The 27,801-nt window shown below is 35.3% G+C and overlaps 3 protein-coding genes across 3 annotated transcripts in view; 2 read left to right on the plus strand and 1 right to left on the minus strand.

The window, feature by feature from the left end:
* LOC149949807 (ATP-binding cassette sub-family C member 1-like) overlaps positions 1-27,801 on the plus strand; it is an 85,005-nt gene that overhangs the window by 39,785 nt on the left and 17,419 nt on the right. Inside the window, exons 12-16 of the mRNA XM_090169507.1 lie at positions 1,814-1,866; positions 2,176-2,311; positions 2,373-2,463; positions 9,776-9,963; positions 27,208-27,384. Of these exons, the coding sequence (XP_090025633.1) occupies positions 1,814-1,866; positions 2,176-2,311; positions 2,373-2,463; positions 9,776-9,963; positions 27,208-27,384 (645 nt within the window). The remainder of the gene's footprint in view (positions 1-1,813; positions 1,867-2,175; positions 2,312-2,372; positions 2,464-9,775; positions 9,964-27,207; positions 27,385-27,801) is intronic.
* Positions 13,342-14,030, plus strand: LOC149949808 (uncharacterized). Its single transcript, XM_090169064.1, has 3 exons — positions 13,342-13,352; positions 13,411-13,966; positions 14,022-14,030. Coding segments are annotated over exons 1-3 (567 nt in total). The 5' UTR covers positions 13,342-13,350.
* LOC149949809 (uncharacterized) lies at positions 21,674-25,868 on the minus strand. Its single transcript, XM_090169065.1, has 12 exons — positions 24,590-25,868; positions 24,005-24,533; positions 23,802-23,949; positions 23,613-23,751; positions 23,240-23,558; positions 23,081-23,181; positions 22,717-23,025; positions 22,454-22,663; positions 22,291-22,401; positions 22,041-22,183; positions 21,739-21,981; positions 21,674-21,685 (listed from the first exon to the last, which is right to left on the minus strand). Exons 1-12 carry the CDS (start codon positions 25,326-25,328, stop codon positions 21,674-21,676), a joined length of 3,003 nt encoding a protein of 1,000 aa, XP_090025191.1. The 5' UTR covers positions 25,329-25,868.

A 27,801-nucleotide genomic window follows, 5' to 3' on the forward strand; every position in this document is an offset into this window, starting at 1 on the left:
AGATAATTCCAATGTTTCGAAGTAAGTGTATCAAATTTATTCTTTTTTACTGGTAAAATATTTACTAATATTTATTGTATATTTTCCGTGTTATCTCAGTCTTCTCAATTGAGAACTCCAGTATCCAGTGAAAATCTCAACATTTCAGAGATAGTTCATCAAAATAAAAATCATATTTTACCGGTAAATAATTTACTTATATTTATATCTTGTCAGCGTTTTGTTTTCTCCGTTAAGTACAGTGTCAGAACTGTCTAGTAAAAATCCAACTACGGATGTTGAAGATAGTATATGAAAGTAAGTAAGAGGTGTTTTGTACTTTTTGAAATGTTTAAAAATACATTGGGATGACTGGATGTTTGTATTAATTATATTAATCTTCTTTAAATTAGATAAGAAAGAAAATTGAAGTAACCTGGTGGGTATTCATTTGTTGTGTCTCGGTTGCACTAATTATTCAACTCGACACACAAACATTAGCTTCAAATGTACCCGAAGGACAATCTACTGTGTAAATTATGGCTGGTTTGAATTAACCGTCAAGGTTCAAAGGGAAAGTACATAATGTGAACTCCATCTCCTTATAGGAAAATTTGTGGAGCACTTTTTAAAAGCAGTTGCGTTAAAACCAAGTCAGACAACGTTCCCAAATACTTTACCTGGCAAACTTACGCAGATGAAACCACAGTAGTTTCAACGGTCTCAACCAAAGGAAAATGATAACATAAGACTGGAGATAAAAAGTATAGATTTGTCACTACATCACTTGCGAAGTTGTATTAAACCTAAATATATTTTTATTAGGAAACTTTGTTTAGTTTTTAAATTGAAAATTATTTCATTCCTGAACGTTGAATAAATATTTAAACCAAAAATGTAAATTTAACAAACTGCGAACATTTTTTAAAATCCGCTAATTTTAAATAAAATTGTAGACACAAATTTTGTATTACAGTAACATTTTTTAGAAATAAAGAAATATATTTGCTTATACAGAAAATATACAATAAATATAAATAAATATTTTACCAGAAAAATACGAATTTTTAATAAACTAAAGGTCTTTTCACACGAGCCAACTTTTCAAATCAAAATGCTGAGTCAGCAAAAATGGATCAGTGATCCATTTTTTTCTGGCGTACTTTTTTGGTGGATCAACTCATCGAGCTTTTATTCACACGAACCAACTAGTTTACTCAACTCAAGTTGACTCATCTAGTTGGATCAAAAAGTTGGCTCGTGTGAAAAGGCCTTTACTCCGAAACATTAGAACTATCTTCAGATGAATTAGCCAAAGCTTGAGCACTCGCCATTTCCACAAATATAATGTTTTATCAAAGCGTACGATATGTATTGTTTACTTTAACATACAGCTGTAAGCTACCAGCTGATGCAGGACGCGAAAAAACTATTCGCCGACTCGCCGAGGCTTAAAAATTAACGTCATAATTTTAAACGGTTTTTCGTAGAAATCAAAGTACTCGTGTATCTCAAAACGATAATAGTTTGTTGCGAACCTTTTTGAAGTTATTTTTAAATCAGTTTCTTTGCTAGCATGAACTTTGTGTTTTATTGTCTACATAAAACCATTCATAGAAAACTTTTGAAGTCCTTTCCGGTAGCTAACATGTTTGGTCTCCATGCTTTTTTAAAATATTATTATTTTCAATCTAGGTGTATAAAACAAGAATAATATCTTTTTTCTTGATAAGATTTTTTTCCCTCCTGTTTGATTTTTTCTTCCGAAGAGAACGTTTTAAATTTTGCATTCGAATTTTCATTTACTTCTTCATATTTCTTTTGTCTTTCTTAGGGTCCTTTCGTATCTTTCACAATTTTTTTGTTCAAGTTCAAGTTCAAGTTCAAGTTTTATTAACAATCTGATATATTTTTTATACATAAGGTATTCTAGGGCCAAGTCAATGAGCGACTTATAGCCCTTTTAATTTAAGGTAACAATCTTCTTTTAATTGTAAAAAACCGACAAAACAAAAAAATAAATAAAAAGGGACTTGTAAAAATAGTTCCCTTTTTTGTATAAAAGAGAAAAAAAAAAATCAACGGACACAAAAAGATTAAGTGTTAGAAAGTTAATTTGCAAACCAATTAAGAATTACTAAGTTAATTAAAGAAATAAAATAAAAAAAAAATAAACATAATACATTTATGCAATAGAGCTATCCAAGATATGCTGTCGTTGAATGATGCAACAGATTTAACCCCAGCAACTACTTTTGTGTCTTTGCAATTATTTGCCACTTTCAATAATACTCTTCGAAACATACCTGATCTTTTCAACGCCGCATTTTTGGTATAAATTAAAAACTTTGTATCTTAAAATTACAAAATTATGTGATTTGATATTTTTCCAGAGTCGAGTTTCTGTCTATAGAATTAATAAGGTTTTAAATGCCGAAGAAAGACGTTCATATATAACACTCGATAATGTTAATTCGAAATCAGGTAAGGATACTCAACGTTTAATAATTAAAGCGTTTATGGTCGTTTTTGTTTTGTTATTTTAAAAATAAAGACAACTCACAAAATACCTTAAAATCAAACTTTGCGAAATATATCCAGGCCTGTTTCTAACTTTGTTTTATTTGTACATACTTTAAAGTTTTTAATAGCGCCAAGCTTAGATTGTGACCTAGCAAGACCTTTTCCAGGGTGTTATGGATTAGTTGGTTAAAAACTAAGGGGTGTTTTCTTATGGTCCTAATGAGTATATAATGTCTAATATAACCTTCAAAATATAAAAATTAATCTTTCAATGCTTTGTTTCAGAGATATAGGCCCCCGAAAAACTTCCCCCAACACCGATAAACAACCTTAAAACGTAAGAACGAAATCCTTCCTTCAACCCAATTGTTTGTAAAAAATAAGAAGTTGTGTTTGGGAGCCCATATCTCCGAAACGAATCACTTAAGGATCCCTGTTAATTTGTCACTTTCTACTCATTAGGTCCCATCAAAGACGCCCCGAGTTTTTAACATGCTATAAAGTTATAATCGATTTAATTCATAAAAGCGTATTGAAACTTTTAGAATGCTCACAAGACGTTCTTCCGGCGGCACAATTGCAACGGAAAGTACGAAATATTGAGATGATTATTGTTTGTAGCTGGTCGGAACGAGTTGGTCTTAGCTTATAACAAGGCTTTCACGGTGGGTAATTCTAATACCGATGTCTCGGTTGGGTTATCATATCACAGAGGTAAAAAAGGTCAGCTTGTAAAATATTCATTAAGCGTTAGCTAGTTCCGTTATCACATGATTTCAACGCGAATTGTTTCATTGTACTCAGAATTCGACGTGCTTTGTAACGTATAAATTTGTATTTGGTCGTTGACTCATTGGTAACCAGGTGGCGCTTATAAACCTTTAAAGTTAACCCCTTAGTTTAAACTAATCAAGTGGGTATGCATTTTTAAGCTTTCGTCTTTGGGAATTCGAATATCAATGTCTTTATTGACCTTTCCTAGAAGTGTTTTTTATTTTTTTGTCGATTGTGACGTGTGGGACAATTCAGTCCTCTCGTCCATTTGATTAATCAGGGCGAGATACGTGGGGACATCAGACTATTGTATTTATATACCCCGTACACCGCCTAAGCATTACGTGGGGACATAAGTATATGTATTTGTACCCCGCTGCTCCGCCTTAAGCACTACAGCGGCCACCTTAAACAACCAGCCCTGGACAAAAGTGCGCTTTGCGAAACAACGTTCGGCCAGTGAGACAGCCATTTTGACCGCCTCACATATAGCAAACAAACGCCCTCATCACGGCCCAACAAAAGGCGACACCATGGGCTGCCCGAGACCCACCCTCGCACAGCTGAGGACTAGAGTGGCTTCCTCTTCCACTGCAAACTACCCTCCTTAGTAGGTCACAGAATGACGAGTGTGGAACACCCATGAGGTTCCAGTGACCCAGCGCCCCGATCACATGACCTTGAGAGCCGGGTATGGAGCCCCCCGCAGGCTCCAGTGACCCCATCACACCACTAGATAGGGGACAGGGGTGAGGACACCCGTGGCGGAAGTATTCCGACCACCCGTTGGGGGATTGGTGGTCTTCCTCAAACGGCCATCCACAAACTCTGCCAGACGCTTGGGATTACAGGAGTACGCCACTACTCCCGGCCTATCCTAGATGTATTTAAATATAAATATTCCCCGGGCTTAGTTTGCCATCTAGAGGTATTTTTTTTAATTTGGGTGAATGCCACTAGATCGCGAACTATAGTGTTGTATCAAGACAATTTATGGATTTTCGAAAGAACTGAAAAGTTTCAAAGCCAGTGTAGACATGCCCAATTAAATCTTTAATTCGTGTACGATCCTAAATGTCTATTGTATTTTATTAATAAGCAAGCATGATTGTGACACTTGTAAGATGTGTATTTTACTTAAGCTACGCTGAAGACTTGTATCAAAGATAAGTTCGGAAATGTTATCATTATAGTTTAATTACAGTGATGGTTAGAAATATTCGTATCAAACGCTGGATAAATGTTTGTTGACTACCTCTTCGGCCAGTGAAAAAAACACAAAAGACAGTGAATCTGACTTTGAAAGATAGTGAAGATAACAAGTTGGCAAGCGGGCCAAAATAAACCTCTCCTCGGAAGAATTTGTCCTTGCGTGTATTAAATACTGGACACGGTACTCTATGATAAGCGTCCTCCAAAAATATTATCCCGGTAGTATCCCAACCAGTAGATATTTTTTCTTTTAAATATAAATATTACAAATGTTATTGTATTAAACAAATTTTGCATTATCAATAGAACAAAAAACCAACTTTAGACCAAAACGTTATTATTAAATTATCAAAGCAATTAAATTATAAATATAAAATACAAAATTTAAAATTATTAGAACGCTCACGAAACGTAAATTATACTTGCAATAAACTATTTCACAGAGAAAAACCAACCCATTGTATTATAGGTCTTAAACAATCAAATTTATATTGAAAAACAAAAGTTAAATCGAAAACCAAAACTGTAAGTGGGAGCACTAATAGAAAAACTGCGTGGGTTCATGACAACCCAACGAAGCCGATAAAAATTAATGCAAATAAAATTCGTAGACATGAATTATCCCCCACATTATAAACAAACAAGAACAATAACCAATAGAAAAATATATAATAATAATTCAACGAAGTAACAAGTTAATTAAAATACTTAGGAACCAACAAAATGTAAATCTAAATACTTACAGTAATAAACATTGTATTAACAGAAATATGCAATAAAATAATTAATAATAACCCAATCAAACAACAAGGTAATTCAAATACTTAGAAATCCAGAAAATGTCAATAAATATACCCACGGTAATAAAAATTGTAATAGAAAAAAACCAAAACACCTTACCGTTAAAAATCCCGGCTTATAACGCACACTAAAAAAAACCTTAACTGAATAGTGAAGGCTAAACAACAGCGCATAACTCAAAATATAAAAGCACCGTAACCACATAAATGAAAATGTATCACACTGTAACGTATTCAGTCACCAGATGGCGACTGAGTCCGTTATCCAAATCTCGCACCCGGTTATTATTTTTAATTTCTCCCGCCAAAATAAAGGCGAGTGCACCAGGTGCCGTGCCCGGCTGGTTCAGAACGATTGGCCCATATTGACAGACTGTTCGTTTTAATTTTTTGTCCCAAAAAAAGGAGGGAAGCAATACATAGAGACAATGTCTAATGAAGGTCTAAATTTTATTGTAAGTTTGTTTATTTTTTTAGCCTAAGAGGGAACAATAAATCTTGTTCTTATTTATTTTACCGTGTCCTGATTCTTATTATTAAGCTTTGCATCTAGCGTTACCCACATTTTAACCGTGACCAACTTAACGTGATTTATCTTGATTGAGATAAGTTAAGTCGAACCGGGAACGGTTATAACACATTTAAAACAGATAAGAAAACACGTAAAATAAATTACGAAGTTACAAGTAAAGTAAGCAAAAGGAAAAAGCGCGTTGTATACCACTTGAAATTGTATTCATAAAGGACTCTTAACGGTTCAAAAGTACTGATAGACAAAAAACTAACTAAGTGGACCACCCACGGGGTCTACCCTTTAACCCTCTTATCTCTGCTGACTGCGCTTAAACAAGATTCAACATTTAAAATTTCATACGTTAAAAAATTTAGACTTTAAAAACTATTAATACACTCATCCGATCTCCAAGCTGGACGGCTTTAACATTATGATGAGAAGCAACGTTGAAATTGTTAGATATTCAATTGGCTATATACCTCCTATAAACGCACCGGCGACTGGCTTAAATTACGCCAATAAAATCCTTGATTGGTTGCTAAAGATAATGTCTCAACTTGGAATATAAAATATTGCGTTTTCGAACAAGCCTTATATACACGCTAAACCGATGGAAATTGCCTGGAAACACCCCGAAAAATTGAACCGAATAGTTTTGCGGATGGGTGAGTTTCACTCAAATTTTGTCCTCCCTTCAACAATTGGTAAGAAGTTTAAAGATTCGGGGCTTCGGGAAATATGTGTTTAATCTGGCATTATGGCTAAAGGAGCTGTTAAAAGTGTTTTCGAAGGACGTCAGTACAACCGAGGTGTCCGTCTTAATAAACTAGTTTTGGAAGCTCTAATATGGCTTGACTAAGAAGAATTTGAATTGTGGCTATTACAAAACCACCCAAGAGAAGCTAAGGCCACAAAACTTTTAACAAATAATTTGGACAACAGTACCAATGACACGAAAGATGAAACACTTCAGTGAACAATCCTGGCCAAAGTTTTAATTTTTTTCTAAGAATATCTTAATCGTATGCGCAATGGGTGCAAAGGTATATTGATATGGTTTAAACTATGTTAGACATTTTGAGAGCTTCGAGAGAAGGTATTTGGAATCTACATTTGCACTCGAGTCGAGCTATGATTCCTTGGGTATTTGGCTAAGATAAAGTGAACTATGCGTGATATTTCTCAGCATATTAGGTTAAATGACTAATCTTGAAGAAACGCATCCCAGCGTATTCGAACGTTTCAAGAATGGTGGAAATACGAACATTAATTTGCTAGATTTTCTTTCTTATTCTCTAAGTCCGGTTCCGTGGGTGTTAGCGACAGCGGATGGTTTTTTTTACGGGTAAACAATAAATCTATACTCTCGCTCAGGCTATTGGGAAGTATGCTGACTCAGTAGAATAATTTTCATCTCCAAGTGCAATAATTATAAATGGAATGAAAATGGTTTAACAAATTAAAGGCGAAGAAGAGACTTGTTTTAAAAGAAGACAAAAACCGCGAACGAATACATTGTCTTTGACGTATATGAAGAGCAAACCCTAAAAACATTGGAATGAATCTTGCGAGGATCCGACGGAGGACCTTAGTTTATTAAAATCGCACCGTCTCACAAAGTAAAACACTGAGGAAAGTTCCTAAAAGTTTCTCATTACAAAATGAGCCTTATTACATTTATGGTCGAAGTGCGGCAAAGGCCGGCATTGAGAACGAAACTGAAGGACCAAATAGTTGTTGTGACGCACTAGGACAAGTAGTATTGGAATTAAAATCAACTCAAGAAGAGGCCGATACGATAATATTCCTCCAAAGTCAGGCTTCGAAACAGGACTATAACTCTATCATTTCATCAGCCGGGGACACTGAAATTCTAGTCATTAGCCAGTCGCTTTGCAGTGACATACCTAGTCAGATGTTTAAGAAGGTAAAAAACAAAGTTCGTCGATATCTCCGTGATATATTTTCAAGCAACACAGTGCTCTCGGTCGAGGGGACAACCACTCTTAGAAAATCTGTACACCGGATTACGCTTAGATTAGCACTGCCAAAGGCAGGGACTTCAAAGATTACGCGTAATCCCATAAGTACAGTCAAATGTACAGCTCTGTACACCGATTACGCGGAGTGATCAGCCCCTCGCTCTCGGTGTAATGTTTATTAAGCTTAAGTCGGTTTGTTCGTCTTTAGCGGTTGCGACGCAGTGAGTGCACTCGCCGGTAAAGGCACTCGAAATTTTAAAAAAATAAATGAAATTTTAAGAAACCTTCACAAGACTTGAATAATCTTGGGAACTCCGCAGAGATTTGTTAACATGTCAGTTATACGCTGCCAAAGAAAGTACCTCTGATATTTATGAATGTCTATATTTGTTATTTTGCGACAAAAAAGAAAAGCCACCATCTGCTTAAATGCCTCCTTCGTCAGCATGCAATATGGTCTATGGGATAGATCCTTTTAAGGTTGCTCTGATCTTACCGATCCAACCGAGCACGGTTGAAAGATTGATAGAGAAGGACATATAGACAATGAATGGATGACTGGATCACAAGCTGTTGCTTCTGTCTTGCAATTTATGTAATATAATTGCATCCGAATTTGCAAAGCAGACACGTGCAACTGCATAGGCAATGTCCTAAATTGTACCAAACTGTAAAAGGTTACAACATGTGATAACCAGGAAAAAGCCACGGACGTTTACGAGCGTGAAGAGTCGGACATAGTGGACGACTAGAAAATATTAAATGTGATACGTATTAAAATGATTCAGTATTCAAAATATGTTGCGTTTATTTCTTCCTTAAAGTAAGACTGTGATTTTTTCATTTTCCAATAAATATATTTTAAAATTTTAAAAGTGTTTTTTAAAAGTTTGAACTATAAGCAGTTAAGTTATTAATTTGACCTCTTGATTTTTGTGATAGGATTAACCAAAGTAATTTAATTAAAGACATTTAGGATCTCACATAAACTAAAGATTTTAAAAAAGTTCAAGATTTTGTGCATGTCTACACTGCCTTTGAAACTTTTCAGTTCGCCCGAAAATCCGTTATTTGCCTTTTTACAGTACTATTGTTCACCACCTAGTGGCATACACCTTAATTAATAAAAACTAATAGCGCTAGATGGCAAACTAATTGGAAATTTTTATAATTAAATACATCTTGGAACACGTGATAGGATAACACAAGAGAGACAGCGATATTCAAATTCCCCAAGACGTAAGCTTTAAAATGCGTACCCAAATGAGTATTTTCAACTAGGTGATCAATTCGTCGACGACCAAAAAAATATATATGTGTTAAAAAGCCCGTCGAATTATGAGTACAATGAAATCGGACGTAAACTGAACGAGCTAAGGCCAAATTAATATTTTAAAATTTTACCTTTTGATCTCTGTGACCTGATCAATCAAGGAAATTCGAGTTCAACAGGTTGAAAGCTTTTAAATGCTTATCCTGTTGACTAGTATTCAACTAAGGGTTCAAGTTTAAATGAACTTTAAGTAATATTTGGCCAACATGCGACACATGGCTACCGGTAAGTCGTCGACCAAAAACAAGATATGCGTTTGAAAGCCCGTCGAATTATAAAGCAATGAAAATACTTTGCGTTACAAAATTTGACTGTTTAATTTTTTGAAAATTACAAAGGGGAGGTCCCATATTAACCTTGATTTTCCCTTGCTTCTTTACGTCCAGATAAATTTTAAACTTGATTTGTGAAAAGAAATTTGGTTGCAATGGCAAAACGAAAGGCAAATTGAAATTTTCCTTTAGCAACTTTTAATGTATATGCAGGGTCATATGGAAAGAAATTGGGGAGAAACACCTCGGGATGTCTCTTTGTAAGAGTTGTGAATAACCTTATGTTTTGAAAGAGTTCGGTCAGAAGCATTGATTGATGTTTGTGGTGTTGTAAATTAATTTTTCGTAAATTATGTTTTCTTTCTAACTGTGTATTTCTTTTTCAGCGGTTGAAATAATTGGAGGTTCGTTCAGTTGGGACACTGAGCTCGATCCGGTTCTTAAAAACATAGATTTAAATTTTCCAAAAGGAGTTTTGGCAGCTGTTATTGGAAGCGTTGGCTCAGGAAAATCTTCCCTTTTATCAACTATTCTGGGAGATATGGTGAAAGTTTCGGGAGAAGTTCTTGTTCAGGTAGCTTATTTATCAAATATCAAAATGCATTCCTTTTCGCAGAATTAATTGATGTTGTTAGTTATGTATCGTAATTAGGGAAACAGAATCGAATCAGCTATAAGATCGGTTCGATTCTTTTGAAAATGTGATGCCCAAATTGACGAATCTACAATTTAAAAACTAAAATTTAATTTATTTAGTATATATACATGCTTATCAGACTATTGTTTGTTACATTTAACATAGCAAAGAAAACACACTCACCACATACCATTTAAGATCATCAAATAATTTCTATCAGCCTTATATGCTTTCTTTTAATTACAGTATTATTTTATCCCACATCTATCTTATTAATAAAGTTATGAAGTTTTATTAGTCCATAAGAAAGCTTGTGGCTGTATATAATCATGTATAATTTTTTGGAAATACGTAAAATCTTGCTAAATGTATGTGAACATTGACATTCTCAATGTTTGATCACGCTGTTCTAGAGGTCGGCGTTTGAATAAGAAATTATACGATTGTTTATATTTATCCATAACCGATAATTATTCAGAAATATTCGAAAAAATGATTAATTTTGCATGTTAAATCAGTGCTTAATCGTATAATTTATTCGTATAAAACATATAATACTAATTTTAATGATTAATTGAAATTTTTGCGGTTAATTTATTTGTTTCGCCGACCTCTACGCTGTTCTTAAAATTTAACATGAAATATTTCTGATAACATATAAAAGTTATGCAAAATTTTTAAGGAGTAGTAGGAGGTGAGTTGAGAAGTATGCTAGTTTTTTCCCCATTTCCCTACGATTTTTTAAAAGAGCGCCAGAGAGCTTCAAAATGTGGTCTACTACCTCCGGGAAGTAGGCTGCAACAAGCACAAATCCAAGCAGCAGGGAAATGCGAACATTAAGGTTTGGGTTCCTGAGATAGGTAAAAAAGGACTTAGTAAAAAAATCGAATTAACCAGCATAGAAAAGTAAACTTAAACAGTATTTAAATCCCTGCTGCTGGGTTTTGTGCTTGTTGCAGCCTACTTCGAGGGGCTAGTAAACAAACACTTTGAGCTCTCGGGCGCTCTTTTAACTCATTGTAGGAAAATGAAAAAAGGGCATACTTCTCAACTCACCCCCTACAACTCCTTAACATTTGTGCATTACCATTTTGAAACACTTTTTATAAATTTAGCCTTCCAGGTTATATATGACCAAATATTTTGCCATTTAAGTTGGTGATTTTCAAATGATTGACTTTTTGAAGATGTCAACAAAGCACTCACAAGGAGACATCCCGAAGTGTAACCCACCGATTTGGTTCAAACTCGGGGGCTTGGTAGACCTTCATGTAACTTATTTATTTAATGGGCATCGGTTTTGTCATGGCAACGAAATATGTTGTTGACCACAAAAAAAGGAAATTTTTACATTGAAAATAACATGGGATTCTAACCGATTCTGAAAATGGAAATATTAGATAAAACTTGACGAAAAAAATCTGTTGATCAATTTAAACAAAATGGGTGAATATAAGCCAAAATGGCTAAAATTGGAAATATGTTAGAGAAATTTTTAAAAAGTACTATCATTGAAAACATATTTCGAAATTGTTTGAGCTAAACAACTTCTTTCAATTTTGAAAAAAATATTTATTTTAATTAATTAGATATTTTGTCAATATGAGCATTTTTATTATTTTTTTAAATTTAAATGTTTTTAAAATTTCGATATATTTTTTCCAATTTTGGTCAAGTTTGTCCAAAATAAATTCATTTTTCAAACAACACCATTTATTTTCTCTTAATTCCTTTCAGTTTTGATCGAAACTACTGATTTTGATCAAATTGGTACAAATTTATTCAATTTTATCAATTTTGAAAGGAAATTTTTTATTTCGAACTTTCATAGTCTTTGGCAAAAATAAGTCATTTTTGATATAATTTATAAATAATAATTTTAACCATTTTAATCGAGTAATTTGAATTTTGATGTTTGTTGATCAAATTGACCTTAATATTTTTCAAATACACCAATCTATCTATATATTATTCCGATATTTCACAAATAATCTATTTAAGTCAATTCCTATCAATTAAAATCGATAATTTTTTTAAATTTATAAAATTTTTTCAATTTTGAAAAGATTTATTCCAAACAATTTCGAAATATTTTTTAAATGTTTTTACTTTTTAAAATTTTCTCTCACATTTTTCCAATTTAAGCCATTATGGTTAATTTTCACCCATTTTGTTCAAATTGATCAAAAGTATTTTTTCTATTTTGATAATTTTCAAAATTTTGAAATTTGGTAATTTTTTTTCAGGGGACCCTCGGAATCGGTCAGAATCCCATGTTATTTTCAATGGGAAAATTTCAATTTTTTGTTGTCAAAAAGATTTTTCATGGCCATGGCAAAACGGTTGCCCATTGACTAAATTCCCTTTAGGATTTTTCAAGTTACAGGTCTAACAAATCCCCGAGTTTGAACCAAATCGGTGGGTTACATTTCGGGATGTCTCCTTGTCAGTGAGGTGGCGTACTTTTAGTAATTAGGAAAAAAATAATTTTTGTTACATAAGTAGAAGGAAAGTGAGGGTGTGGCATCGATCCCGGGTTCGGGTTTGGGTTCGGGATCGAAATCCGGGATTTAAGGGATGAAATGGGGGTAAAATCGTCAAAAAGTCAATGTATTTAGGGTATTTCTCGCGACGATTTGTTTTCCCGTATATCAACATATTGTGTCCAGGCCAACTTGTTCATTTATCTACGCTTATCTCGAAAGATACTTGAACGTATATCTTATCAAGTTTTATCGTACGGAATAAGTTGAAATGATGTAAAAATTGATAACCTAGGCGGCGCGTGCGCAGATTACCCCGGGGGACGCGATTAATTTGAATTTAAGAGTTTTTTGACGTCATGGAATATGGGACGCGGTTAACGTGCGCGGATTGGGGCGCGGTTAATTTGAATTTAAAACATAGATTTGAGTGTTTTGACGTCATGGAATATTCGTTGTTAAAATGACGTAGAATGGAAATATTTTTAAACTTAATTTTAATATCATTGTAGTACTTAAATATGCTTGACACTTGAACCTTTCTCACGAGTATTTCAAACGAATATCTAAAGTTTAAGTATGAGAAACGTATCGTTCTCAAGTATTGTAATTGTACACGTGATTCCGTATGAGGACCGGGTAAATTCCTATATACGTAACGCGATACACTTCAAAATGCGTATACGTAGAATGGAATTAATTTTAAACTCCATTTTAAAAAATAAGATATCGAAGATAAATAATTTCAGAGTATAAAAAGGGAAAACCGTATAATAGTAAGACCATATTTAGAAAGTTCACCATCTGAATTGTATTGGAAGTGACTTCGAGGAACCTTAAAATGTAAGTAGGAATACTCAGTGATAATTCTTAACTTTGTCTTAATGTATTTATTTTATAGGAATTGTTCATTTCCTGTGTCTGCTGACAAAGGGTTAATCGTTTATGCAGATGAAACCATCTACTGCGGTCTATTAGATTTAACAAAGGGTATCAAACTAACAGAAGCGGAACTGCAAGAGCTATGGACAAAGAAAGATGCCATTGAAGCTTATTTCAATAACGAAGCTGAAACTTCGTGGGTTTTCACAGGTTCTGAAACTAAACGGTTTTCGGTTCATAGATTTGCCGAACAAAAGGTTTTAGATGTTAGACAAATGTACCATGGTTATGGAGTAAACTATGGAAAACTGTTACCGACTAAAGAGGGGGTAGCTTTCGCTCAATCTTCTTGGTTGAATTTCCTCGACCAGTACAAGTCTATTCAGAAGTGTTTAAAGAAAATCAAGGAAATAAAGGAGGCGATGACTAACGTTGTAATTAAACAATTACACGAAGCTCTTAAGAAAGCGTGCAATGGCTGTCAAATTGATCATCCATCTCAACTCCAGCATGATTGTATCATGACGGATTATTCTAAGCGCGTAGATTTGCATTTTTATGAAATAATTATGTCGGTAGATTGTGAAAATATTATTGAAATGTTTACTATTCGCTGTGAATTGTCGAAAGAAATTTTAAATAATATAATGTCACTAATAATATGCAATGCTAAAAACTTGTTAAAAAGTTAATAAAATTGATTGCACTAATGTTCCGATTCTCATTTACCATTATGGATTTAAGCTTACAACATCCAATGAATGGGCTTGTAGCCGGGTCCACCCAATGCGGAAAGTCATTCCTGGTGGGACGGTTGATTCAATATAAGAAGACCTGTATATCCCCTCCTCCGGAGAGGATAATATGGTGTTATACCGAGTATCAGCCGAAACTATTTCAATCAATATTAGAACACACACCTTCAGTCGAGTTTCACGAAGGGTTACTCGATGTTAATATATTAAACCCGCAAATTAGGAATTTAGTTATTTTAGACGATTTGTTATGCGAGATATCTAATAATAAAGATGTAACTAATTTATTTATTCGTGGATCTCATCACAGAAACACCTCCGTACTAATTTTAATGCAAAACCTTTATTACCCCGGAAAAGAAATAAGAACTTTAAATTTAAATGCTCATTATCTATTTATTTTTAAATCACCACGAGATAAATCAACAATTTATCATCTCGCGAGGCAGATATCTCCAACCAATAGCAAATACGTTATTGATGCGTTTCAACAAGCTACGTCACGGAAATTTGGGTATTTATTAGTTGACTTGAAACCTCACACCCCAGATCAGTATTTACTACGAACAGGTTTAATACCGGGTGAAGAATCGGCTGTCTTTATTCCAAAATGAAGTGTATTATAGAAGGGAATTTTTTTAGGGTTAATCGAGAGTGGATTATTAAAGAATTAGCTTACGTAGTATTAGAAACTGAAGAATCGGAAGTGTTTACTTTCAAATCTCCATGCCCTTTCAAAGAGCTTTCAAACGAAAATAAAAGACAATGCAGATGGATATCTCATAACATTTGTCATCTTCGATGGGATGACGGCGAACGTCCTTACAGAACGAGACGTGACATTTGCAATCAGATAGCGGAAAAAGCTACTTCGTTTTTCACCAAAGGTTTAGAAAAAGCTGCAGTATTATCGACACTCCTCGGTGTTCCAGTAACTAACATCGAAGATACCGGTTGTCCTAAATTATCAGAACTAGAAGACGTTGAATTAAACTGCCCTTTTCATTCCGAAACTGTTCATTGCGCTTTAAGAAAGGCTAAGAAAATCTCTAAATGGATGTCTCAAAACGAGTAAAGGAAAACCTAGACTTTCTACGTTTCCTGACATCCTGTAATCTAAATCAAAGAAAGACAGCTATTAAATACGCTAGCAAGGAAGCTATACTGGCTCTCGTTGAATGTTGTATAAATGTATTACACGGAACAATTGAACTGTCAGAACGTCATCGTAAGCGGTTAAAGAAACATAGCGCGGTTATACGAAACGTGTCGAAGAAGAATCCTATATCAAAACGACGAAAGATACTGGTACAAAAAGGTGGTTTTCTTCCATTTTTATTAGCGCCACTGCTATCTATCGTTAGCTCAGTCGCCGGAAGTGCAATAAGCCGAGCTATAAACCGATGATGGCTCGAAAAATGCTTCTAGTACCTGAAGATGTAATGGAGAGATTAAAAAACACTCCACCTTCCAAAACAGAAGAAACACCTGAACTTCAAAAAGAGAAGACACTCGATGATGAAATGAAATCTATTCTAGATAATCCAGATTTAAACGAATCAGAGAAATTAGCATTATACAATCAAACTCTCCAACGACGGTTAACTTACGTACGTAAAGAGCAAATCTCTCCCGTTATTGAAAACTCTGAACGGCCTAAAACCTGGTTCGCGCAAATATCTTATTCTCTACCTGCAACTTATGTTAGTGATGCGATTTCATTATACCGAGCGACTACGGAAGATCCGAGATATATTAGATGGACTAACTCAGGAGAGCTTTCTATTCGAGGACAAGTGATTGGAGGATCTAATATAATCGATCTTTTGTATGACGCTGTGAGAAAAACGCCTGGAACAGCGATTGATCCTATAGGAGTTACAGAGTTTTACGAGGGCATTCATAAGTCAAATATTTCAAAACGTTTAATTAAAAATCCTGTAAGATTGACACTGTTAAAAACATTCGCTGTATTTCATACACCACCAAGTAGTTCAATGTTATCATCATCTTCACCTAGTCCTCTAAGATCTTGGATACATACTAAATAAAATATATTAACCTGATAATTTTGTTCTCATTTCATAGTATAAGCCTACAATGGAAGGTTGTACAGAAACGGTCTCTTTAGGACTTTTAGCCTATTTATCACAATCATTTTCAAAATCACCGAAAATTATCACAGCTGTATTAATTATCATAGTTATTATAATATTAGAATTATTTAATTTCCTTTTTTGGCGTTACATGCCATTACATCAAAATATTACCCAATATGGAGAAAGAACTTGAGCAGATCTATACTAACCCCGCAGACCCAGGGTCATTCGCTGGAGTTCAAGCGCTCTATAATTCAGCTCGACATAAAGGTTTAAAGGTTTCATTGGAAAAAGTAAAACAATTTCTAATAAAGCAGGATACATATACGCTGCATAAACCTGCTAGAAGACGATTCAAACGAAATCGAACTATTGTTTATGGAATTGACGAACAGTGGCAAGCGGACTTGGCAGATTTTCAGAAGCTGTCTAAATATAATTCAGGATCTCGCTACGTATTATGTATTATCGACATATTTAGCAAATACGCTATGGCTGTAGCGGTTAAAAATAAGAAAGGTGTAACAATTTTAGAAGCGTTACGTAACGTTTTTGAAAAAGGCCGTCAACCGAAAAGAATTCAAAGTGATCATGGAAACGAATTTGTCTGTCAAGAAGTGCAGAGTGAATTAGAAAGAAGGAACATTAAATTTTTCGCTACCCGATCGGAAATGAAAGCGTCCATTATTGAAAGATTCATTAGAAGTTTTAAATCTCGTTTATATCGCTATTTCACGCAGAATAACACCCTTAAATATATCGACGTTTTAGATGATATTATAAACGCTTATAACAATAGTTATCATAGATCAATTAAATGTAAACCCGCGGAAGTTACTCTAGATAACTCTGCTAAAATATGGAAAAATCTTTACGGTTCGGTAAATTTTTCTCCTCCGTTAACATACGCGTTTGAAATTGGAGATATTTGTAGAATAAGTAGAAATTTATCAATTTTCGATAAGAAATATAACCCGAATTTTACTACAGAATTGTTTAAAATAGCTGAGAGACTACCACGTGACCCACCTGTATATAAGCTGATGGATTTAAATTCTAACCCCATTTTAGGAGTATTCTATCGAGAGGAGGTTCAGATTGTTGGTCGAGATTTAAAAGACTGTTACTTCATAATCGAAAAAGTAATAAAAAAGAGGAAAAAATCGGACGGTCGCGTAGAACTGTATGTCAAGTGGCAAGATTACGACCCTACATTTAATTCTTGGATACAAGAAGTGGATTTAAAATGAGTTTTTACGTAACGCTACCTTCAGATTCCTCGTCATTATATTACCAAGATAATAGCGTTGGTAAATTTCGAACGTATTTAGCTGAACCGTTAAGATTTGAGGAACAGTACGAAGTTGGGTTAGCGGAAATAAGCTATCCTCGGACATGGCATAACGTTCGAAAACCTAATCTATTGGTTATTAAAGACCCTCTCGAATATGATAAAATGACTGATAACCCTCTAGTTAAAGACCCTCTCGAATATGATAAAATAATTGAAGTTCCCGCGGGTTTTTATAAAACTCCGGAAGAACTATTACATGTTATGAACGTCCACAACCAAGAAGAAGAACAAGTTACATTCGCTTATTTAAATTATTCTAATCGAATTAAAGTTAAATTGCAACCGAAAATCAGAGCTGTAATTGGCCCCGATCTATCGATTTTACTAGGTTTTAAGGATAGAAGAGATAATGATTTCACCATTTTAAATTCAATGATAACCCCCTACCCAGTTGATATGAACGCTGGGTTACATTCCTTATTCGTTTATTCCGATCTGGTTGAAAATAGCGTTGTTGGGGATAGTTTAGCACCTCTATTAAGAATCATAAGCGTCGAAGAGAAAGCCGAGTCTAATGGGAAAACAACTACAAAAATATTTTCACAACCTCATTACCTACCAGTCGTGTGTAATAATATTAAGACTATAGAGATTAATATAACAGATGATTTAGGTGAGCCAATACAGTTTCATAGTGGAAAAGCTCACGTTGTATTACATTTTAAACCCCGTAAAATGTGGACTTCACTATAAACCTTTAATCATTCAGGACACACCTTCATTCTAGCTTAAGAGAGCGAACAGTTAACATCATGAGGTCTGAATATTCACCTTCAAGAACTGATTATGAAAGTTACTATTTAAACCAGGTTGGTTTCGGTGGAATACCTGTATATAGAGGTTTAGCCGTGCAAAGAGGACATGGACTAGGAAATATATTATCTTCAGCGTTTAGATTCGCGGTACCTTTACTGAAGAAAGGCGCTACTTACTTGGGAAAAAAACTTTTAAGTACCGGAGCGAAAGTAGCGACCGATGTTGTTAGCGGAGTCCCAATTAAAACAGCGCTTAAATCGCATTCTATTAACGCTGGAAGGGAAACTTTAGCTTCAGCAGCTGATGAAGCCATGAGACTAACATCTTCAGCTACGGATCATATTAAAAGAATGACGGGTTCCGGAAATAAAAGGAAACGAACTCAATCGAAAAGCGCCATTTCAACAGCAGGCAGGATAGCGAAAGGACGGTTCCCTAAACGTTCTGATATATTCTCATAATGTCCCTTTTACACCCGCACTCAGTTGAGTGTATAAATTCCGAGCTAGATTTGTTTCAAGTACCTATGACACAATCTTCGATTATTGGTGGAGAATGGGTTGAGTATAATCCAATATCAAATATAGTTGATAACGCATCAATTACATTTTCTATCAACGGTAACTCTGAAACGTATATAGACCTTTCACAAACTTTGCTGCACGTTCGAGTTAAGGTAACTAAAGATAATGGTCAACTACCGCAACCCGCGGTTCCAGGTGTTGCGGGTGGGGCCGCCGGAACTCCAGCCGACAATATCGCCCCCGAGAATTTGTTTCTTCATTCGCTTTTTAGCGACGTCCACGTATTTCTTAATGAAAGATCAGTAACACCTTCCAGTCAAAATTACGCTTATAAAAGTATGATACAAACTTTATTAACGTTCGGAGATTCTGCGAAAAAAAGTTATTTAACGAGTTCACTTTTCTATCGGGATACGCCTGGAAAGTTCGATTCATTTTTCGATAACGATGGTTTCTCTAAACGAGCGAGTTTAGCGCAAAAAGGGGCGATTGACTTGTTAGGCGTAGTCCATACTGATTTATGTCAACAACCACGCTTTTTATTAAATATGGTTGATTTGAAATTTAAATTCGATAAAAATAGAGCAGCTTTTTGCGTTCATTCCGACGTAAAATGTAAAGTGGAGATTTTATCAGCTTCCCTTTATCTGAGGAAAGTTAAAGTGATACCGGAACTATCGCTCGCTCAAGCCAAGGCGTTACAATATGGAACCGCTAAATATCCTGTAACTCGTTCGGAGTGCACCTCATTTTCTATACCCGCTGGACTTATGGCTAGTGTGCAAGATCATTTATTTACCGGACAAGCACCTAAGAAAGTTGTTATCGGGTTTGTGGAACAAAAAGCGTTTCTAGGAGATTTGAAAAAATCCCCGTACAACTTTCAACATTTCGATTTATCAAGCATTGGATTGTACATTGACGGTAGCAGCGTCCCTCATAAGGCGTTATCTCTAAACTTTGAGGAAAATCTATATATTCAAGCGTATTGCAATCTTTTCATTCAAACTAATCAGTGGAACGTAGATGAAGGGAATCAGATAAGTCGGGAAGATTACCCTAACGGAAATTGTTTATTCGCGTACAATTTAACCTCGGATCTTAATAACAACGCTAATCACTTGCATCTTGTAAAAAACAGTAACCTGAGATTAGAATTAAAATTTGCAAAACCGTTACCGGAGACGATTTCCATTCTAATTTACGCCGAGTTTCAAAATTTGATTGAAATTGATAAAAATCGAACCGTGATTTTCGATTACAGTAATTAATGGATTCGCTACAGATAACTAAAATACTTGAAAAAGATTTAAGTACTAAAAGTATATTTCAAGGCGTGTTCGCGGCTGACAAGCTACCTAAATACGTAAAAATATTCCCTTCTCTATTTATTGTAAATACCGATACGAGTGCTGAACCTGGAGAACACTGGGTTCTAATATATTTTTCTAAACATAAAAATTGTGAATTCATGGATTCCTTTGGAAACCCGCCAGATTATTTTAAATTTAATGACTTTATTGAACGAAACAGTAAAACTGTAACTTTTAATTCTAATCAATTACAGAGTAATTCTAGTAATACGTGTGGAGCATTCTGTATCTATTTTGCTATAAACAGGTGTAAAGGAATAGAAATGTATAACATTGTGTCTAGGTTTAAGAAAGATAAATATGTAAACGATAAAATGATTAAAGAGTTTATGTGCAAAATGTATTCAATAAAATAATTTTTTACAATTTATAGCAATAGCAGTTTTTTTTTTATATATACATAAATACAAGCATTCATTATAATTTTTCAATATCTTTATGACCGTGCGCTAATGTACGAACCCCGCAGGGTAGAATGTATCTCTTATCATCATTTGGTGATAAACAAAGTTTTCTAGTATTTATAGTAAATAGTTCATGCTTGAAACTAGCTATACGCATCATCTCGGCTGACATGGTTTCTTGATTAAAAAGACAACGTTCATAGTCTTCGTGGCGGATGACGTTTCTAATAACGTTCATGGCAACGCCCTTACAAACCTTTTTATGGTTTAAAATTGACTCTAAAGATTTCCCCAATCGCAACTCCTTTTCTATCTCTTCAGCGGTCTTAGACTCCCCGTACAATTTAATAGAATAAAGCTTTGGACGAAGTCCTACAAAGCTTTGAATTAACTGCGAATTTGTCTCGTCTTTAAAATAACCGAGAGCTTTTTTATTCTGATTAGAATGAAGGAAATGCGAAGGTGGATAATCAGAGAAGTCAAAGCGGTTTTTATGAACTTCAAAGTCTTTATAAACATCATCCGTCTTAATGTTGTACGTTAAACTGTCTGTAAATATTTTATATATTAGTACTATTTAAATAAAAAATGCATATTAAATTAAATTACCAGTGTCTGTAAATAATAGTGATGCTTTGTCCCCGTACGTATTTTTTATGAATCCATAATGGAACCGATACATGAGCTCCTTGGATAAATCTAGAATGGTGAATCCGGTAAATATAGGCCGGTTAAGAACAATTTTAGCTCTCTTCTTATGAGCGCCGGCTAACTCTTCATTAAAGATGGTAAAGTGTTCAAACTGCGGGGAACTTGTAACTTTTAACATTCTTTCTGGTTTATGAATCAACTCGAAATTTATATGCTTCCGTAAATTTTCCATTGTTTTTCTAAAGAATTAAATGAAGTAAGGGAAAAAACAGCAATAAATTATTTAAATTGATTTACCCGAAAACAGAGTTAACCATTAGTTTCCAGAAATTCTTTTCAAATGAACTCTTGGATAATTTCCTCTGTTCAGTGTTGAATCTAACATATTTTTCTAACCATTTTCCTTGAGTGAAGGTTAGAGCTCGATGAACCTTGGTTATTTTCAAACCTAATTCTACATAATATTTTAAATTGCGGTAATGTACTATGTATTTCTCTTTATTATTTAAATTAGGAAGAAGTTTTGGTAGACTTTGATTCTCCTTAATATTTAATTTTCCTAAGAGATCTTTGGAGTATGGAGATAGCATATCATGTGTAATAACTTTAGATTCCGCCGCTACTGGGAGATCGTTATGTAAGTCATGCAACTCTGGAGGATATTCAAGATCCACCTGCAAAGGAAACAATTCTTTAAAAATATAATTCAATAATTATAACACTTGTTATTTACCTCTAAAATGTATCCGTTTTCAACGTTATTGGGAATACTCAGAATATTTTCACTGAGTGTTTGCAAATCATCCTCCTGAACCCACTGGAAGTCGCCTAGCGGTAGTGGTTCACACATAACAGCACCGTACAAATTATTAGCATCTTCAATTAAGTTAAATTAAGTTAATTAATATAATTAAAATTAAAATAATAAAAATAAAAAAATAAAAATAAAAAAAATTATTTATTTTTTTAAAAATGTAAATTACCTAAATAGCATATATAACTGCTCTCTTTAGACGAATCATATGTGTCGGCCATATATTTGTTATTCGCTTCAGAATAACGAGTTGAGATCATTGAAACACCGCCTCGAATCCCTAAAAATTCAATGTAAATACAATAATATTTAAAATATCACAAAAGCGTTACCCTTTTCAATAAATAAGTGTTGATCTATATCAAGTATGAGATCGAGGCGAACATCGGTCATCTTCAAAGCTGCTTGCCAGGCTAAACCTGGTGCGGTGTAAGCGTGAGCGGGATCTAATTTATAATGGGTTATAGATAATGTTCTAAAATTTTCAAAAACGTCGGCTAAGAGCAACGCATCGCTTTTCACATAGAAGTCGGTGTATTCCCCTACGAAAACCGAGGTTAAGAGATTTGAAATATTTATACTATAGTAATTTTACCTAATGTTTGAATATTAAACGCTGTCCAAACATTTTGGGCGTGTAAATAATCAGATTCTAAAATATTTTGATTTTTCAATGAACTGAAAAACGCTTCTCTAGGTGGCAGCATCGTCTCGTCAAATTTCTTTTCATCGTCCATATACTCGTATGGGTAGACCCCCTTCCGCAAAAGCAGTTGAACTTTCTCACTTTCAAAATATTTCTTAACAATCTGGAATTTACTGGCTCCTTCCAAAACGAGATTAGATACTAGAGCATCGAGGCTATCACTTAGAAATCGATAAGAGTCTAAAAACCGAAATCTCCCTAAAAAACAATAAAATTAATGTTAAGGTTAAATTCATAATTAAATATATTTTACCTAGTTTCAGCGAAATATAATTTTCGCTAGTGGAAGGAATACAGTCAAGTGTCTGTTCCTTAAAATGACCAATCTCCTGACATATAAGATGTAAATCGTATCTATGAAGATTTATTATTATTAGGTTTATTTCCTGGTTAATTAACTTAATAAATTCACCTGCTAAGGTTATGAAGGAAAATAGGGATAAATTCTGGAACTTTCTTTTGAAGATTACAGACGTTATGCGCTGGCCCCCTATATTTGCCGCTGAAATGGCAATGATCTCGAACAGCGGGCATATTTCCCTGATTTAGCTGCTTCTGACAAATGTAGCAATGCGTAGCAGCTTGAAACTGTTCCTCCTCCTCCGGGGTAATAATCATTGGTACATTTGTCTCAATGAGTTCCATCAACTCCTTCTCTAATTCCAGAATAGACTCCAGAAATCTTCGAGTTGCATCTTGTCCTCGATAGCAATCGGTTCGAACAGGTACACCTATAAGTATCCTATTGTAATATATCTAAAAGGGAATTTTGTCAAATAACTTACCGTCAGGTCCAACAAACACCCACGAATACGCGCAGCTGATGTGCATGTTTACTTTGCTGGTATTTATATCGGGATCTAGATCACATCCTTGAACTCTCGGTAGGATTGCTTCAAAATCGGCGTAAAATACATACTGCACCTAATAATTTCATTTCATTAAGAGTTAAATTAAATAATTTTTATTTTTACCTTTTCTGTCCACTCATATTTATCAAAATAAACCGTCTTCTTCTTAGTAGGGAAAACTGTTTTTTGGACGCCGTGAGTGGCGCATTCTTCGATATGCGCATCACGTCGCTGTTCAGCGTTGCTTCCACTGAATCGGTGAAGACACATTCTAATACAGAAAATAATTAGTATATTTCAAACTAATATATTGGAAACTAAATTACCTGCAATAATAACTTGTATTTCTGTGTTTTGTTAGATGCTGTAGCAGTTTTCCTAGGTCTCGTATAAGACAGTAATGTCTATTCCCATCGTCAATATCTTTAGTTTCGTCGGTGATGTATAGCAAATCAACCTCCCTTTCCTTACAACACTTGTTAGCGCTTACGTAAAGGGGGAATATGTCTCCCGAAAAGCCGAACACAGATATTGATAAATTATTCATTAATTCAAATTTTTTAAGTTCCGTAGCGTTTAATTTGAAAGGAAAAGATATATCACTGGTATCAAGTTCATTTTCATAAGGTGTATATTTGGAAACACGATTAGCGTTTTGAGTCCGAGGAACTGGGTGAAGTTTAGCGAGAATTGACCAGAGAAAACATTTCTCGTCATTTTCGTTTCTAATATTAAGAATCGCGTGACGTCGAGATAGTTTTTCAGGTAGTTCCATATACGATGACCCTCGCAACGGTTGGTAAGATGCTACATTTAATTCTACATACAGAACACGGTCAATTACCCAACCCGATCCTATCAAAAATATAATGTTTTAGTTCAAAATATAACTTATAAATTTTAGTACATACCTGTCGCTTCAAAGTTTTCCGCTGCTGACTGTATTGTTTCAAGACATTCATTCAGCTGGCTTTCAATGACATCGGGCGTTAATGTTGTTTGCATAGTGCTCCGGAAATAGGGTCGTACTTCCGCTCTTTGTTCCTCACCCCCTAAAGGTCTCATATAAACAGATCTTACGAGTAGGAACCATTTAATTCCACGTTTACTGGTGAGTCTTTCCATTAGAAATTTACTGAAAGCGGCTCGGTAACGTCCGATAAACATCCCCGCATCAATATCATAGTCTTCAGCATTGTAACGGATAGATGCTAACGTATCATTCAAGGCCTGGACCATACTTGGAGATGCTGGTGGTGTTTCATCAAGTATTGATGAGGCGGGAACAGGTGATGGCGTTGGGTTGTTGGGTAAATCCGCTGTAGATGGTTGGATAGATTCCAGTTGAATTTCTTGAAGCAGACTAGGTGAAGGTGGACGGTATGGCGATGGTGGACGGAAAGATGCTAGCGAACGTTGCATTGGTGACGGTGTGCGAGACAGGTCCATGGGTTCGGAAGGGCCGGGTGCGTTCAAGTCATGAGTTCGTTGATGGCTCTTGAAATGTTCCAATCTAGCAACATTCTTACCACATACTTCACAGACAAACGTATGTCTATCACCGTGTACTTCTCTAACATGCCGATTTAAGGAGGACTTGGTAGTGAAACTTTTCGCGCACGTAGGGCAAATATGTTGGGCTTTAGGCATCTTGAATATAGCTACCGCAGTTAACCGTGGAATGACCTCCTACAACGCTATACAACCTCTTTTATAGTATATTCAAGTATCATTTGAGAACAATACGTTTCTCATACTTAAAATATTCGTTTGAAATACTCGTGAGATAGGTTCAAGTGTTAAGCATATTTAAGTACTACTTACGCGTTAATGCTATTAAAATGAAGTTTAAAAATATTTCCATTCTACTTTAACAACAAATATTCCATGACGTCAAAACACTTCAATTCAAATTAACCGCGCCTCCCGGGGAATCTGCGCACGCGCCGCCTAGGTTATCAATTTTTACATCATTTCAACTTATTCCGTACGATAAAACTTGATAAGATATACGTTCAAGTATCTTTCGAGATAAGCGTAGATAAATGAACAAGTTGGCCTGGACACAATATGTTGATATACGGGAAAACAAATCGTCGCGAGAAATACCCTAAATACATTGACTTTTCGATGATTTTACCCCCATTTCATCCCTTAAATCCCGGATTTCGATCCCGAACCCAAACCCGAACCCGGGATCGATGCCACACCCTCACTTTCCTTCTACTTACATATTTTCTATTTTATCAAGCTAATGGGTGAATAGTTTCGTTGTTTGCTAGTAAATAATATATTTCCACGTATTGCTCTTATTAAAGTTGAATCTGTAATTTTTATTACATCCCGATTCCACCTCACAACGGCGAGCTCATAAAGAACAATTCGGCCAAATCCGTAATAATAGTTCCACATCGATGTAATAAACCTTTAAGTTTTCCATAAGTCCTGTCACGTGTTAAAAGGGTTAAGCATAGCGTCAGACTTCAGCCTCTATATATGTATTCTAAGTATCTCAAATTTCATAGAAAATGATCTATTAATAACGCATTCTCCGGGAAATGTTTTGGGAACTTCCTTACTCTGCGTGAGGCAAAAACTAACATTAGCGGTAATGTGTATAAGGCTAGGCGCCCACTGGCTCTCCGCTTCGTATCCGTCCTGCCTTCCACAAGGCATTGTCTCCGTTACGAAGCAAAGGCTTGTGAAAGCTAGGACGGAGACGTTACGAAGAGCAGTGGGTGCCTGGCCTTACGCGTCGTCCAACGGCCCCTTATTATTCTAGGGCACCGAAACCTGGCACGCCATTAGAGGTAACGTAAATACGTATTTTATTAAAGAAATTAAACTTTTAAGTCTCTCAGTTGGGTAATAACAAGAGTGCATAAATCAACGCCATAATTGGAAATGGGGGAAATTGCACCCCCTATTTATCTGACAGAGCTGAAACGCGCGCACAGTGTAGAGGTTAAGCAGTAATATAGATTAAAAATGAAACGGAATTGGGTTGAGGAAACTTGGTTTGGAGGGTAGAGGAAACTTGGTTTGGAGGGTAGGGGAAACTTGGTTTGGCGGGTAGAGGAAACATGGTTTGGCGGGTAGAGGAAACTTGGTTTGGCGGGTAGAGGAAACTTGGTTTGGCGGGTAGAGGAAACTTGGTTTGGCGGGTAGAGGAAACTTGGTTTGGCGGATAGAGGAAACTTGGTTTGGCGGGTAGAGGAAACTTGGTTTGGCGGGTAGAGGAAACTTGGTTTGGAGGGTAGAGGAAACTTGGTTTGGAGGGTAGAGGAAACTTGGTTTGGAGGGTAGAGGAAACTTGGTTTGGAGGGTAGAGGAAACCCTACTCACGCACTGTTGGGGAAATTTCTCACGAAGATACTAACTAAAGAATAGAGGCAGGTAATATGTCAGGTAAAAATTTCATTTGTACAAGATTCCACTTTGTCTTATTGCCATACCAGATTTAAATTTAGTTAGTAAAATATTTCCATGTAAGATTTTGTTCTTTGTTTAAAACGATTCTTCTCTTTAGGGTTCCGTAGCTTATGTCCCTCAACAAGCGTGGATCCAAAATCAAACACTAAAAAAAAACGTTATTTTTCATGACCACTGTGAGCCTCACAAATACGAAAGAATCATCGAAGCTTGCGCGTTAAAGGACGACATCGACACATTGCCAGCCTTCGACGAAACTGAAATTGGGGAGAAAGTAAATCTTTAAAATTTAAAAATTTCAGTTTTTTTTTGGGTTTATTCGGGTGGGGTGGTGGAGTAGTTAGCACTTTCGCCTCACAGCGAGAGGAGCCGGGTTCGAACCCAGCTTGTGGCACTGGGTGGAAACTCGGAACAACTCCTTCTGAGTTTAGTTTGCAAGTTCTCTCCCCAATGGTTTAAGGGATCTTCCCCCGAGTTCTTCGGTTTCCGCTTCTATAAAAACTTGTGGAGGTTAACGGTAATTTTTAGTGTAGAGAGCTGTTCGCTCGCGTGGCGTGAAGGGCTTGCTACCACCCTCCTACACATTGTTACCCAGCCACCTGAATTAATGGCTTTAAAAGTTGCTTGATGACTTAGGCCTAAGGTGGTGCCTTGGGTATTAGCCTAGCTGATTATTATTATTATTATTAAA

This window comes from Leiobunum rupestre, chromosome 3, assembly GCF_980474605.1.
Source record: "Leiobunum rupestre chromosome 3, qqLeiRupe1.1.hap1, whole genome shotgun sequence".
NCBI classification, from domain to species: Eukaryota; Metazoa; Arthropoda; class Arachnida; order Opiliones; family Sclerosomatidae; genus Leiobunum; species Leiobunum rupestre.

Excerpts from the sequence above, each read along its gene's own strand:
- LOC149949809 (XM_090169065.1), bottom strand. The coding sequence starts at position 25,328 with ATGCCTAAAGCCCAACATATTTGCCCTACGTGCGCGAAAAGTTTCACT. Across the intron at positions 24,534-24,589 it reads GGAAAACTTTGAAGCGACAG|GATCGGGTTGGGTAATTGAC; the intron begins GTATGTACTAAA and ends TATTTTTGATAG. Across the intron at positions 21,982-22,040 it reads AAAACGGATACATTTTAGAG|GTGGATCTTGAATATCCTCC; the intron begins GTAAATAACAAG and ends TTTCCTTTGCAG.